This window comes from Sminthopsis crassicaudata, chromosome 2, assembly GCF_048593235.1.
Source record: "Sminthopsis crassicaudata isolate SCR6 chromosome 2, ASM4859323v1, whole genome shotgun sequence".
Classification (NCBI taxonomy): domain Eukaryota; kingdom Metazoa; phylum Chordata; class Mammalia; order Dasyuromorphia; family Dasyuridae; genus Sminthopsis; species Sminthopsis crassicaudata.
In genome coordinates, this window is record NC_133618.1 from 421,160,173 (window position 1) to 421,176,281 (window position 16,109).

The following is a 16,109-nucleotide window of genomic DNA, read 5'->3' on the forward strand; positions in this document are numbered from 1 at the left end:
ACTCATATGTGCACACAGACACATACATAGTTATATATACATATACATATATTGATATGTACATATTTGTAGCAGCTAGGGAGTACGGTAGACAGAGTACTTGGCCTAGAATCAGGAAAATTCATCTTTCTGAATTCAAATCTGACCTGACACTTACTGACTTAATCCTAAGCAAGTCAATTAAACCTATTTTTCTCATTTTCATTATCTGTAAAATGAGCTGGAGAAAGAAATGGCAAAGCACTCTATGTCTCTCTCTCTCTCTCTCTCTCTCTCTCTCTCTCTCTCTCTCTCTCTCTCTCTCTCTATATATATATATATATATATATACATATATATATATATATATATATATTCCATATATTTCCCATACATGCATAAAGAAACAATCCCTACTTGCAAGGATTTTATATTAATACATATATTTTGTATTGTAATGTATTAAGATTAGGTAACAATCTATGGCGCTTGCCCTTTTCCTGAAAGGGAAAAAACAGCAGGGGCCTGAACCACTGGACCCTCTGTCTAGTGGCTTGACTTCCTGGGAATGGTCCTGCCCTGATACAGACCAGAGACTCTTAAACTTTTTCTTCTGGCGACTCCTTCTCATCTGAGAAATTTTTATGGATCCCACTTGAATCGCAGCCAAAGTGCTTCTGGCAGCGCTCATGCATGCGCAGTGAAAACTGCATGTTGTGTATTCATGACCGAAGCTGCAATGGAGTCACATGGTGCAACATGGGGAATGCTGCCGGAATTGTAACCTCCTTTTTGGTCACTGGGTTCGGAAACCTATCCCTGCTGCCATTGTGGGTGACTTTCACATTCAGTTTCGTGCCCGAGGTTTAAGAGACTTTGGTTCAAAGGCTGTTCTGGGAGGGAGAAAGGAGTCGGGTAGCTGAGGAAGGTGGTTTCTCGGGCAGTCAGAGTTTGGGGCTCTTACCTCCAATGTAGAGGGGAGTATTGGTGCCAACGCCGGCTGTTTGTGGAGTTTGCCCAAGCTCTTGGGGGCTCCTTGTCCACCACCAGGTTCAAGGTCTGGTTCAGCACCACCAGCTCCACGCTGTGAAACTGCCCATCATTCACAGTCTCCACACTGAGTCAGGAAGGAATGGGAGAGGACAGGATGAAAACAAGAGAGTTATGAGGAGGCAGCTAAGACGCCACGGTGGTAAAACCGCTTTCTTACGGTCTGTCCCTTACACACCTTAACTGATGAGCTCTTAAACTGACCCAATACTTAACCAACAAGTATTTATTAAGCACTTAGTATACACGTGCTGCTGGATGGGGAAATGTTTGGAGTTTGGTCTTTTTTTTTTTTTTTTTTGCATTTGTTGGAGGGAAATGACATTTACCTTTGCCTACTCACCCATTTCTTTCACCAGATTGGGGCTAGGAAATGCCCAGTTGTTTGCCTCACGTGGGTATAAAACCAAATCCTTAGATTCCAAATTCAAGGTTTTTTCCACCAGCCTTTTGCAGGGGAGGACTCAAGCTAGAACAACCTCTACAACTGTGAGGGGGAGTTGGCTGCTGGGAGTCCAGCTAGAGAAGGGAGAACCATGCTTTAGGTGGAGGCGTCAGTGGCTACTGCAGGTCCCGTTTTTTATTTCTGACCCCAGACTAACAAATTGGTCGTCGGCTCAAATAATCCAGAGGGTGAACCTCTCTGCTGTGGATCTCTTAAAGGACTTCCCTCAAATGTGAGAGTACCAGGTAAACAAATGGAAAGTAATTACTAATTCCAAGCACTACTAGTGCTCCAGGGACAACAAAGACAAAGGTTCACTTCTTTTTAGCAGATACTCATCTTATATATTTGTTTTGTGTCCTCAGCTTTTTCAAAGCACATTTATATTTATTATCTCACTGGCTCCTCCCACACAGCTCACAGGCAGGTGGACAGGTATTACAGGATTTCCACTTAGAGATAAGAATACTGAGGTACAGCCTGGGTAAATGACTTCCCTGTGTTTGTACAGTTTGTACAGATGAAGATACGGATCTTCTCACTACTAGCTTGGTGCTCTTTCTGCGGTAAAATTCAAGTTCATTTTGACCCAAACAAAACTTTCTTTTTTGCCTCCATTGTCTTCTCACCCTGTGACTTCTTCCATAATTTGGTATCTTCAAACCCTGGAATACCCAGCTCCCTGTGGGGGAAAACTTTCACTAGCTCCCTTCTATGCATTCTCTTCTAAGCTCCTTAAAGGCAGGGCCCATCTTTCTTTTTGCTTAGATTTATATTCTCAGAATTCTCCTGGTGCCTGGAACAAAGTAAATGCTTAAAAATGTTTGCTGCCTTGCCTTTCCCAAGGTACAAGTCTAAATCTCTAAACTTGTGAAGCTGGATGACAGGAGAATAGATCTGGGAACAAATGCTAACTCATTATCCTGACCTTCTCTAAGAGAGGGATATGGTTAAAAACTTTTCCACACAGGAGGCCTTAATAAACACACAGTGAATTGAATCAAATCGAGTTTGGGATAGCTTAGGTGTAAAAGGTAGTGGATGCTTTGAGATGGGTGCTATGACCACAGACACTTATGATCAGCGTTACCCAGACTAAGACTTCTCTGGTAAGTCATTATTTAACTTTCTCTAAAGAAGTCCTTTGATAAAAGGTAGACCCCCAAATCTTCAAATCTGCTATTATTTTTGTAAAGACTTTATTTTAGAAGAGTCTTAGTAATGCAAAACAGGAGCAGGAAAATAAATGGAAGAGTGGCAAAGTCCTGGAAAAATATTGAAAGTGTGGTAGAAGACAGGGATTATCATTAATTTTTAATCTTAAATATTTATGTGAACATTCACATATATCCATAAATATTCTCTCTCCTCCCTAATACACATACAAATATACAATGAAGCCAATCACAGACATGCACATACAATACATATACTGCACACAGTCACAAAAACAGACAGACTACCATAGGCTGCTTTGGGAGCTAGTGAGTCCTCATCACTGTAGATGTTTGATCAGAGGTTGGATAACCAGAGAATCAAGGATGTTTCCAAGGAGACTAGAGTCTTTCCAAGACTATAATATTAAGATTCTCTGGGTAATAGATACCCATAATCAGACACAAGGAGATATTTGCACATTAAAAACCAAACACTTCTCCAACTTTAGTTCCAAGATACATTTTACAATGTCCTTCCCCCTTCCCTGCTGCTTTCCTGAGACTCACAATGCTGCAGTTTTGGCAGATGCTTCTGCTTGGAGAAGGTGGCTTGGCAGGAGTAGGAGGACAGAAAGCCACAGTTGTGAAGTGAGCCTACAGAGCCCCTTCCCACCCTCCATCAAGAATGCCCGTGTGTGACCTGTTCTTCCTCTGCGGCTTCCTCCAGCTCCCTCCCCTTCCCACCACCCAGGTTCCCGCAGGGAGGCTAAGGAGCCTCCTGGATATAGGATGCTGAATAAGTGGCCTCCTGCTGGGGGAGATGTTTTCCCTTCTCTAGACTCAGGTCCACATGCTGTGGTTAGTTGGCCGGAGATGAGATCACAGGCCTTTTGGAGCCCCCACCACACTAAATGTCTGACAAATAAATAATGCTTTCCCAGATCTGATACAACAACTCTGTGAGGAAGCAAGGATGTCATTAGTATCCTCATTTATAAATGAGTACCTGATTCTCATCCAGGTTAAACAAGTTATCTGCAGGTTACAAATATGATAGAAGAAGGTAACTGAATTCAAGTCTGTTGACTTCTAGATCATAGATTTAAAGCTATTCAGGACCTTAGGGAGATATCATCTAGTTGGATCCCCTCATTTCACAGATACCTAAATAAAGCCACAAGAGCAGCATGGGATCGATGCAGGATTTAAACCCAGAGCTTCCTTCTGCACCTTACACAGGTTGCCTGGCACTGAGGATGGGTGTGAGGGACAGGCAGGCAGTCTTAACATGAAAACAATGAGCAGCGAGTTGGCCTGCTTTTAACTTTTTGATGAGAGATCACCACAAAGTGATTTCCTACTGGGAATCCTGGATACCCTCTTAATTCAACCAGGTAATGTGTTGAGGGCAGTAGGAGATTTGTAGTGCCATATAAAAGCATACCTATCCCATCTACAATGAGACCAGCCTAGCAGCAAGTATGAACCAGGTGCACTTCAGTAAGGTACTGAGAGCCTCATTCCCGGTTCCTGTCAGGGGTGCTATAGAGGTGATAGTGTCTTTGTTATTGCTGCACTGGATAGGAGTTTGACTTTCAATATGATGCCTAGTTGTCATAAGGGTAAGATTTTATGATTCTTTGATTCTGCAGTTCTGGATTATTATTCCATAAATGCAAGAGGCTGAGGATGGATGAGGGAGGTAGGCTGGGGCTCTTTTCCCCTCTAGGTTAGCTCTGGCTCTGGGCACTTAAACTTCCTACCACTAGATGGTAATAGAGGTTCACCAAGAAGGAGGATTTTGCTGTCTTTAGGTAAAGCTAATTAAGAACTACTGCCAATAAACTCAGTGGGGGTTGGATGTTAGTGGAGAAAATAGTGTATCATCAGGACCATGACCAGCTCCATTCTGGACATGGACTTCCACACCTTGTTTCAGGCCTGGGAAAGGACTTCTGGGAAGCTCTAAGACAAAGGTAATCATCCCCCTAGCTTGGGGAGCACAAGGTAAGTAGGGCAGCGTTGGGAGGCATGTTTGCTGCTTCTGGATCCCAGGTGGTTAGAGAGCCCAACAGGTTCAGAGAAGCCCACATGTCAGAACCCGGGCTATCTTACAAAGGATCATTCATTGGGAGGGATCTCAGAGACCATTTAGTCTCATTTTTACAGATGAGGAAATTCAGATCCAAAGAAGTGAAGTGAACAGCCTAAGATCATACAGGCAGTAAGCCTCAAAGGTAGGATCCGTCTCCATGGCTAGGACTTTTCCCACTGTTCCACAATTCCCAGGAGGATTAGTAATGAACATTAAGTAGACTGTCTCACAGTCTCAAGTTCATTTCTCTTAAAGGTAATGGTGATGATGGGGAAGTCCTGCTGCTCTCAACAGGTTCTAGGGAATCTGCCTAGTGAGAACTAGGGATCGGTGTAGAGGTGGGGAGTGGTGGGGTGGGGGGAAGAGAATAGGGTAAGAAGGTCTAACCCAGAAATGATCCTGGAAAATGTCCAGAGCAACTTTGGGTCATGTGGGGAAGACCCCCTGCTTTGTGGTGAGCTATCCTCTTTGTCTGATCCCCCTGGTAGTCTGGGGATGACTTTCTGCAGGCAGTGATGATTCTGTACAGATCCTAGGAAGGACAGTTCATTGCTTAATGCCATCAAGCCATCCAGACTTCAGCATTTAGTCTTAACTACGGTTTTCATTAATTTTTAGAGCTGGTCTAGAGCAAAGAGACAAAGCCACATGATCTCTAAAGCTGTTTTCTCAGCTCCTAAAATGGCTGAGGTTCTATCTGGCCTGCTGTGGTCTGAGGTAAGCAGCATGTTGGCAGTCTGGTCATCCCTTCTTCTCATCTTGCTTTCTCCCTACAACTTTCTCCATGGTTGTTCTCTTATGTGACCGAGGTGATTAGGGGAATCCCCAGATCTGCTGGTCTGGGGCCACCTCTCATTGGGTTGGCTGGGCACACCTTGGCCCTGTGAGGAGGAGCACATACCCTGGCCCTTTTAAAGGACATGTATGGCCATGGGTCCTTCCTCAGTCCTCATGAGTCCTGGGGTCTGCGGGCTGCTCCAAAAAAACTGGCAACTGAGCTGGGATCCGCCTCCTTTTAGGGCTATACGAGTGAGGGGGGATAACTTCTGGTCTCTTTCAAGTCAGTTTCTTTACTGGCTACCCCAGTCCATCAGGGATTCCTGATCACCCCCATTAATACTGCATTGAATGATATAAACCTTAGAACTAGAAAGAGACAATACTAACCAACTTCCTTTTTTTACAGACAAGGAAACCAAGAAAAATGATTTGCTTAAGGTTACTCAGCTAGTTACGGAGAAGCAGAGTAAGTCAAGTCCGTAAGCATTTATTAAACATTATTATTAAACATTTGTTTTGGCCCGTACAAACAGAGCTGCCCTTGGAAATGGATCATATCTGGGGTATGCCCCTGATTTCTTTCTGCTTATTGCTTCCATTCACAGTTTCTACATTTCCATTTTCCCCCCCTTGCATGGACCACACACATTTCTCTGCTCCTTCCTCCTCCGTGTAGTTCCTTACCAAGTGAGGGTAGGAGACCACTAACCCAGCCCTAGGACCCCCACTCCATCAGTGACTTCAGATCTGCTCCCCCAGCAGCAGGGTTAAAGCACTACCAATGGATTTGCAAAGGAGCTTGTGATTAATGGTGAATCCAGTGGGGCTGTCCTCCTCAGAAAGCCCACAGAGGGAAGGTTGAAGATTTGGAGTATCAATAATAAAATGGTTCATTTAAGTCCTTAGCTAGAAATAACAGGGACTATACCACCCCTAGGCAGAAGTTCCCATGTGGTCAAGCCTTTGCCTCTCCCTGTATGTTCCTCTGTGAAATGAACCAAGAGGCTCCCAGAAGAGACACAGAAACACTCTGTGCTCCCTCACTCTGAAAGCTAAGCAGTAAAGAAAGCATTGATGGCATTGGGGAATTTAGAGCTCGGAGGATCCTGTGAGAGCATCTGGCTCAAACATCTCACTTTATTAATAGAGATCAAGAGGAGCGAACCGACTTGCCCCACAGTCATACAAGTTTGAAGGAGATCAGAATAGGTGTGAGGCCAGATCCTTGAACTTCAATCCTTCTTTCCTGTTAGACAGACAGACAGCTCTTGGATCTTTCAGCTTGTTTGCAGGAGAAGGCTCTAGTTGGTGCAACCTCAAAAACCTCTCAGGGGGAATGGGTTTAAACAAATCTAACTAGAGAAGGGGGAGGCCTGCCTTTGAGAGAGGCATTGGTGGCCCCTCTCAGCAATTTCTGATTTCTAACCCCCAAATGAAGAAACTAGTCATTAGCTCAAATAATTGAAAGGATGAGCCTTTCTGGGCTTCTGCAAACTTCTGCAAGACTTGCCTTAAACATGGCAGTGCCTGATTAGCTAATGGAAAATGGTCTACATTATCCCAGGGCCATGAGAAGGAAGGTTCATTTTCTTTTAGCAAATATTAATCCTTTACATTTGTATTGTGGTCTCAGATTTTTAAACCACATTCATATCTTCCTTTCTTGAACTCCTCCAGAACTTGTGAGGTACGTAAACAAGTATTTTCATTTTACAAATAAAGGAACTGAGATATAGACTGGGTAAGTGACTTCCCAAAGTTTATACAGTGAGATGAAGACACAAACACTGGTTTTCTATTAACCTAGAATTCTTTCTACATTTTAATTCAGGTTTACCTTAACCTCATTGGACTTTTTCTAGATTTTAACACTATGACTCAATTGCCTACTCACACTAGTACATGCATCTGCCATGCTGAACCGCTCCTTCCATTGGTCAGTTCTTTCCAGGGGACTCTTATTTTGGGTATTGGCTTGAGCCAGCCTGCTTTATTCACTTCCAACTGTGTTTCAGACTTGTAGGACTTTGCTACCATGTCCCATCATGGGAATCCCTTGCTCCCTTTTTAACTTCCTTTTATGTACTGTCTTCTCTGTTAGCACATAAGCTCCTTGAGGGCAGAGATTATTTTTCTCTTTGTTTCTATTTATCTCTAGCACTGAGCACAGTCCTTGGCTCACAGTAAGCATTTAAAAAAGGCTGAGTGCTTTACTGCCTGAACCATTGTGCTAATTGTGAAAAATAACATGCTACTGATAATAAAGTCTCTCATGCTATTCTTGTGGAAAAGACAAACAGCTACAGGATAGACAATGGTATAGTTACATGGATTTGGAGTGACTGGATTCAGAGTTAGATATTAACTTGAAAGGAGATATTCAGTGAAGCATCCTGGGGATCTGTGCTTGGCCCTGTGCAATTTAATGTCTTATTCAATGACTTGGAAAAAGGCACAATCTCCATCCTTATCAAATTTGCATATGATACCAGCTAGGAGGGATGGATAATACACTGGATGACATTTATTTCTTTTTCTCCAGTGCATGGTACAGTTTCTGGTACATATTAAATGCCTAAGAATTACTTGGTGACTGATTGAAATTTAATGGAAATAAATAAAATTCCTTGTATTGAGGTTAAAAAAATCTGCTCTACCATCACAAAGAACAGGAAGGTTTGATCAGAGAGCAGTTAGTTTGAAAAAGATCTTGGGATTTTAGAGGATTATAAGGTTAGAAGAATCAACAGCTTAACAAGACAGCCAAAAAAAAGTTAAGATGAAAGGACTAGGTAACAATATGCCTTCTTCTAACCTGTCTTGGTTGAACCACATATTGAATATTGTTCTAAGTTCTTATGAGATTGTAGATTGAGAGCCAGAATGGACCACAGACACCATTTAGTCAATCCCCTCATTGCTACAGATCAAATATCTTGCCCAGGATCATATTACCAGGGTAATAAATATGAGGCTTTCCCAGAGTGGGAGAGACTGTCCTGAGGGCTGGGCTGGATGAGAGCTACTTGTTGGGGGTGCAAACAGAATGGACTATTTCATGCAGAGGGAGGAACTAAAATCACCTAAATCACCTCTGAGGTCCTTTTCTAATTCTGAAACTCTGATTTTGTGACGTCAAACCAGCAGAAGCTCCCCTTTCACCAGCACTCACTGCCAAATATGCTGGGTAAGTAAGTGGGCCTGCAGTGCCACAGACTGTACTGGCAAACAGTTTAGGGAAAGGAAGTAGCTCTACCCCCCAAAATTGTCCTGTGGCACACGGCAGACTCTTGAGTGGGAAAGGTAGAGACGGTGGAATTAGTGTCAGGGGAGGGGGAAGCTGGGAATAACATCTACTATTATTACCCTGAGAAGTATAAGAAGGAATGAGAAGACAGAAGCAGATGAGTAAATTAGAAGAAACCAGATTCATTTCTTGTAATCTTGTGATAAACCCTCCTGAGTAGTCTTGGAGGTAGGCTTATTTTGCATTGTGGATAGTTTACATCCTTCTCTCTTATAAAAAGCTGACTGGCTGAGAAGACCCATCTTGGGGGGTGTAGTTTGCTAGTTTTAAGTCCAAGCTGGTTGGTTTCCCCTGGGCACACTACCACGTGGCAGCAGCTCCTGCCCTGTGCTGGGCCACATGCCACTCGTTCCTTTTAGGCTGATGCTCTCATGATTATGTCCCTACTCATGTTTGACATGCCTTCCTTCTTCCCCCTTCTCATATAGTGTTGTCCTCTTTAATGGGTTCATTATAGAGACCTGAGTCAAAACTGACCGTGAACCCCCAGTGCTTAGCACAGTGCCTGGCCCACAGTAAGTGCCTAACAGATACTTGCTAACTTGAGTCCAAGGCTCTCATTTTACATATAAGGATACTAAGGCACAGAGAAGCTATCTTCCTTGCTCAGCGTTGACACAGCTAGTAAATGTCCAGAAGGGATGATTTGGGAATTCCTGGGAAACCTCTCCCGAGTCAGTCGTCCCATGCATACTTGGAGAACTGAAGTCATGATAGCAATAAAAGGTAGTGAAAAGAGCACTTGGATGGCAGATCTTGAGATAGGAACAATATGCTCACCCAGCTTTGATTCTAATCAAAAATATTTATTAAATGTCATCCAAATAGAGGCATTTTTCTCTTTCCTTCTAAAATACTGCATTAATCCTAAAAATCACCATAACCTTCCTGCTGCAAAAGCATATGGGTTCCATTTCTATCTCTTCTTTTGAGATTGGTATTATTACATGAGCCACAGTTCCTGGGCTGAGATGAACTTAAGAGTGATTGTTCAAAAGCCAAGGGACCCCACAAATTTCCCTTTAGATCTCCTCACTCTCCCTTAACCCATTTCTCCCCCCCCCCCAACATGCTGCTCTCCTTTCAAATAGAAAGGAAAAGAGGGAATGCAGGTGGCAAGACTCTCCTTAAGCAAGATGCTCATGTTTAAAATTCACTCCAGATAGAATTGAGCAGCTCTGGTCCCTTATTCCCTCTAATCTCTTCCCATCGAGTTTCATGCTAATCCCAGCTTGCTTTCTTCCTTAAACTAATAAAAGATTAGGGTGACATTTTGAAAAGGGCAGCTCATTAAGCATCCTCTTCCCCATCTGAACAGATCACTCAGTGCAAAGGTAGCCAGCTGGCCATTAATCTTATGGTAATGAGGTGTCATCTCTCAAGGAGAGCTCATCTTCCTCCTTTCTCTCTTTTTCCTCCATCTCCTCTACCCTCTGCTTCCTGGGAAGGTCAGAGGTAGAGTGAGGACAGCCATGTTCACAGTCTCTCCTTGGGCTGCTGTCTGGGGGCGGCACCCACCTGTACACTGTAGTGGGTGGAGAACTCAGGCTATCATAGACCAGTCTCACATGTCCTTGGTATAGCTCCAGTGCCAAAGGGTCATTGTCCCCTTTGTAGAGGAGGATGCCGTTGTCCTTGTCCGTGGCTACCTGTGAGGAAGGAGAAAGCTTGTTAACCCCTGGAGGTGCTTGCATCCTAGTGGTCCCTCTCTCCTTTGATGTCCTCTCACACTCATGGCCCACTCTAAGTGGGCCCGCAATATAAAATCCCTGGTCTTGTTGATAAATTGCACAACCCCTTGGTGGCAGGCAAAAGGCATTAAGATGGTGTTGACTTTTTCCTGGTATCTAGGATAGAACAAATTACACATTAAGATGTTCAACAAGTTTGCTAATTATGATTATAATGATCCTGATTATAAAACTGTAAGAAGGCATAGAATTTAGAGGTCACTGATTTCAAACCCTTCATTCAGATGAGGAGACCCAGGTGCAGAGAGGTTAAGTGACTAGCTCAGTCTCACCCAGGTAGTAACAGAATTTGAATCCAGACTTTGACTCCCAATCTAGTACATGTTCCTTTTTCTCATGCTCTGGTCAAGCCTCCTGGCTTTCAGTCAGATTTCCAGGAAGTGTAGGACTCTTCAAGCAGGCAGTAAGGAGTGTACCTGGGGAGAAACTGATCCTATTTCCATTCATAAAATGTGTAGTCCTTTGCCCTTGGGGCAAAGTTTCTTAAACTGTGAGTCTTCACCTCATATAGGGTCATATAACTGAATATGGGGGTCACAAAATCTGGCAACAGCAAAAGATTTCTGAATGCGATGACTAAAAATTCAGAATCAGACTTGTAATGAATCCGAGGTGTTTCTAGCAGTGGTTGCCCAAGTTGCATTGTAGTTGACTTCACTGCAGTCTCGGTTCAGAACACATAACAGGTATACTTTGCATTGTGCATGCATAAATGCTGCCAAAAACAGCTTGGCTCTGATTTGGGATGGGGTTGCCTCTTGGATGAAAAGGGGTCATGGGTGGGAAAAGTTTAACAAAGTCCTGTGTTAGAGTATTTACTTGAGTCATTTTAGGGGGATATAGGGGGAGCTCTATTCTATTCCAACAGAACTTTATTTTTTTTTTTTAAATAAGTGCTTACTAAGAACAAGTTCCGATTTTTGATGGTAGCAGAGATGCTAAGGTGAAAAAACATGGAACCTGCCATTACAAAGTCCAAAATCTAAGGGACAGAGATGGGTATGGATGCAGACTATGATAGTCAAGGGCCAAATAGGCAAGTAGAGTGAGCATTTCACAAACTTCACAGAAGAGGGAGTCAGGAAGGACATTTTATTCTGATTTAATTACAGGATTCCTAACTTGAGAGGCACAGGATACAGTGCAAAGAGTATTGGGTTGGTGAGTCAAGGGAACTGGAGTCAAGTCAAGGCAACACAAATTTATTAAGTGCCAATTACACTGCACTAAGCTCTGGGGATATTAAAGACAAAAACAGTTCTTGCCCTCAAGACGATTATAATCCAACGGGGAGACAATGTGTAAACAATTATGTACAAGCAAAAGTTACACAGGATAACTTGGAAGATAATCTCAGAGGGGAGGCACTAAAGGGACTTTCCTAGGAAATGCTTCTTGTAGAAGATGGAAATTTAACTGAGATTCGAAAGAAGCCAGAAGATGGATCTGAGAAAGGAGAGTATTATAATCATGGTGGAGAACCAATGAAAATAAACTATGTGGGGTGTGTGTGTATGTGTGTGTGAGAAATAGCAAATAGTGTGTCACTGGAACAAGGACGAAGAAGAGAGAAAAACTGTAGGAAAATTTAAAAAGGTGGGGAGAGGCTAGGTTGTGATGGGCTTTAAAAGGAAAAGAGGATATTTTGATCTTGGGGGTAATAGTGAGCCATTGAAATTTATTGAATGGGGGAGACCCAGTTAGACTTGTGCCTTAGGAGGATCACTTTGAGAGACTAACCAAGCAGGTTATTTCAGTAGTCCTAGAGTAAGTGATAATAGTCTGTATCAGGTGGTTCAGTGTCAGAGGAAAGATAAGAGGGGAGCATATATAGAGATGTTATATATGTAGAAGTGAAAAGACTTGGAAATGATGAAAATCACCAGCTCAAGATGTCCATTAGACACATCCCTATCCTTGTCTTCATCCCTACCTCCCTTCTCAATTCCATTCCCATCCCCTTCCCTATATCCCTATCCCATCACCATTCCTGATTCCTTATTCCAGTGCCCTGATTCTCTCAGAAAGGAACTGTTTGACCTGACCCCGTTCCCTAGTCTGGGAAGAAGCTGGTCTAGTCAGAGTAATTTTCATATGGGGTTTCTGGTCTACATCTCAGACTCCAAATTCCTCCACCTCCATTGCAGCATGACCAATGTTTAATTTGGATCTCATACCCATTGTTCTGCCTGTGAAAAACACATTGTGTTCTTTGATGAGATGGTTCATTCCAGCCACATTCCTTATAATCTCTTTCAAACGTGCACCCCTGAGACCTAAGTATCCTTGGCTGAGAAGAAGTGATTTGGCTGTGGAAAAATTTAATCGGCAGAGGAGGATCACCAGTTGTTTTTGTTGTTAAGAAGTATTTCACTTGAGAATCTTTCCTGTGTAAATCTGACTAGCTTGTCCCTGATGACTCTTTAAAAAACATTTTATTTTTGATTCTTTACTTAAGCATCAAAGAAAGGAATATTTTCATAGACACAGCAGAATTCAAGAAGAGGGTTGTGTATGAAACTATGAATCCCTAATAGTACATTGAGGGAAAGGGAATAGTGAGAATTGGCAGAGCCGAGTCCCTAAGGACCTTAGCAATATTCTAACAGACCAGCAGTAAGTCGGTGTTCTTGCCCTGCTGGGTCCTGGCTCCCTGATATTTTGTGTTGACCTAGGTCATCAAGCTCCAGGGGCTCCCTACGACCTGAAGGATAAAATATCTGTGCCTCAGTTTGACATTTAAAGCCCTCACCTAGCTCCAAACTTCCTTAGCAGATTTGCTGAATAGTAGTCTCAGCAAAATTGTCCCACTTGCCAATTTTGGAGGACATTCCTCCATCCCAGTTTCTCCCTCCCCCATCTCTTCATCTTTGCTCAGATACTCTCCCATTTGTGGAGTGGACTCCCTTCCCTCTTCTATTTCTTAGAATCCTTAATTTCCTTCAAGGCTCATGTTGATGAGGTTCCCTCCTCCTTAGGGTCTTTCTCTATGGTTAGTGGGCTCCCTCTCTTTACATTGTGACTTTCAATGTATCTTGCATGCAACTACATGGTGTTTCTTAATAGAATGCAAGTCCCTTGAAGGTAGAGAGGGACATTTTGCCCTTGTATCCTCAGGACTTGGCATGGGGCAGGCAGACATGCCCTGGACAGCACTTGTGAAAAGACCAAATTTCCCTTATAAAGTTATCAGAGTCGATGAGTCCAGGCTGGGTGGAACTGGTACCCACCTGCAGGGAGATGTTGGCTTGGGGCCGGATCTTGGCAGAGGCCAGCTCCACATAAGAGTCCTTGCCCACAAAGTTGACGGTGATGAGCTTCTCGCACCTCTGTCCTGCGAAGCCGGCCAGGCAGCGACAGGTGGGTTCCTGCTGTACCACGATGCACTGGGCCCCGTTCTGGCACTCGTACTGGTCACAGGGGCTGGTCTGCAGCAGCACCATGGGTGGGGGGTGCTCACAGAAGAGCCCACTGCAGGGGAGGAAGGAGCCCGAGTCAGAAAGCTCTCTGCACAGTCACCCCAGAGTTCAGCTTTAAAGATGGCGCAGCCATAGACGGTGCAGCATTGTCTACAGGGAATTGACCTTGGAGGGAGGAAGATGATTTCCACTCTGGAATGACACATTCAGGTTGTATGACCTTAGACAAGCTGCTTTATCAAAGGGCTAGGGAATTTTTAAGACTTTTAAGTTGCTGATCTGCAGTAAAAAATGTCTTCACTCCCCCAAAACTCTGGTGTGAAAAAGAAATAACTCTGAATTGGGACATGCGACTTCTCCCTGTCTTTTTCCTTTTTTTCAAAGCCAATGGGGTTAAATGATTGACCCAGGGTCACACTAGTAAGTGTCTGAGGCTGAATTTGAGTTCAAGTTCTCCTGACTCCACAGCTGGTGCTTTATCCATTGCATCACCAAGTTGTTGCTCCTTCTTTCTCTGCTCAACTATATGAAATAAGGCAGATCGCTTTACACAGTCTCCAGTGACTCTTTCAGCTTTGTTTTTCTTCAGTTCTAGGAGGAATGCTATTTTACATATAATTCACCTATCTCTGCCTACCACTCAGATGCTGCCATTATTAGCCCCCTGTAACTTCTGTTAAGTGTTGCCTGAGCTTCCCTCCTTTCCCCCAACTTCTGCTTCTCCCCAAAGGGGAGGGGCCCCTGCCCCTTGCTCCAAGGTCTGAGCCCATGTTTCCCTAATTATTACTCCTCCCATTTCTTATTTCCTCCTGGACTCTGGAAAGAAAAGAGCCATGGAAAAGTGGGCTCTCGTGCAGGGGATTGGGAGAATGGCTTCTGCCAGTCAATGAGCAAACATTTTTAAAGCAGCGACTATGTTCCAGACACTGTTAGTTTCCCTAGTTAGTCTCATTTCAATGAGAGACAGTCCCAGCTCTCAGAGAGCAGGTATTTAGTGAGAAACTTCGGTGTGGCATCCTGGTTTTTTTGTGGCTAGGCTCTAAGAGAGCGCCACCATATGACTCAAAAGAATCGGATAATGTGGGTGCTTTAACATTTCTTTAATATGTGCTTGGTCCAAGAATTTTTCCTAATTATAAAATACATGGAGAAATGAAGGGACATGTGATTTCTTTCAGTATGGGGAATTCCCTCCACCGTGGCAGGTCACAGCCTTTTTCTGACTTATCAGGTAAGCCTCAGTCTGCGGTACCTTCACAGGGAAGTGACCTGTTGAGAGGCCAGAGTCTGTAAGTAGCGGGTATAGGATCTGAGCTCCAAGCTCCACTCCGCCTCCCTCCGAGGATTACTACGAGTCAGGCCTCTCTGAAATAAAGGGTCAGGGCAGTTTCTTAAACAGCACTTTCTCCTTGGGCCTTTCATCAGTCTCTCTGCCCCTTGCAGTCTGGGCTTGATCTTCTCCCCAGACTAGGCTCCCTCACATACCTGAAGCCCTGGGGGCAGATGCAGGTGTAGCCATTGACCGCATCTACACATTGGGCCCCGTGACGGCATTTGTGGGCCACACAGTCGTCGTCGTCGGTCTCGCAGAGCTTCCCGCTAAAGCCGGGAGGACACTCGCACCTAGAAAACAGTCCAAACCCTGATGGTCAGTGGTACGGCTCAGTGCAATTCAGCAAGCTCTTTATAATAAGCCTCCACGTGCCAGGTGCTAAACACACAAAGAGCCCAGACTCTGCTTTCCGGGAGTTTATGGGCTATCTATAGGTAGATGCAAAGTAATTTCAATGGGGAAGCAAACTGACATCTGAGTATCAGAAAAGGCCTCTTAGCAAATGGGACTTGAAGGAAATGACTTTCTAGGAGGCAGAGAAGGATGGCACGGGGCTTAGTCCAACAAAGGCAAAGCAATGGCGGGGGGAAGAACCTCATGTACGGGGAAGAACCCGTGGGATGGTTAGGCTGAGCAGAAAGTGATGAACAATTGGCCTAGAAAGGTAGGTTGAAGTACATCCGGAGATCCTTTAAATAACAGAAAAATCTGAATCTTATCCTAGAGACAACAGGTAGTGCCCAGAGCTGCTGCTTGAGCAAGAGTGTGACCTGGTAAGACTGATGATGTGGCA

General features: G+C 44.0%; 1 protein-coding gene and 1 long non-coding RNA gene across 2 annotated transcripts in view; one reads left to right on the plus strand and one right to left on the minus strand.

Annotated features, from left to right (window-relative positions):
- Positions 1-16,109, minus strand: part of SLIT3 (slit guidance ligand 3) — a 772,880-nt gene that overhangs the window by 15,398 nt on the left and 741,373 nt on the right. The window contains 6 exon segments of the mRNA XM_074292023.1: positions 944-976; positions 979-1,017; positions 1,020-1,096; positions 10,332-10,462; positions 13,795-14,035; positions 15,469-15,606. Of these exon segments, the coding sequence (XP_074148124.1) occupies positions 944-976; positions 979-1,017; positions 1,020-1,096; positions 10,332-10,462; positions 13,795-14,035; positions 15,469-15,606 (659 nt within the window).
- LOC141556988 (uncharacterized) lies at positions 5,358-11,786 on the plus strand. Its single transcript, XR_012486678.1, has 3 exons — positions 5,358-5,443; positions 5,913-5,972; positions 11,677-11,786. It is a non-coding gene; the product is annotated as an uncharacterized LOC141556988 (long non-coding RNA).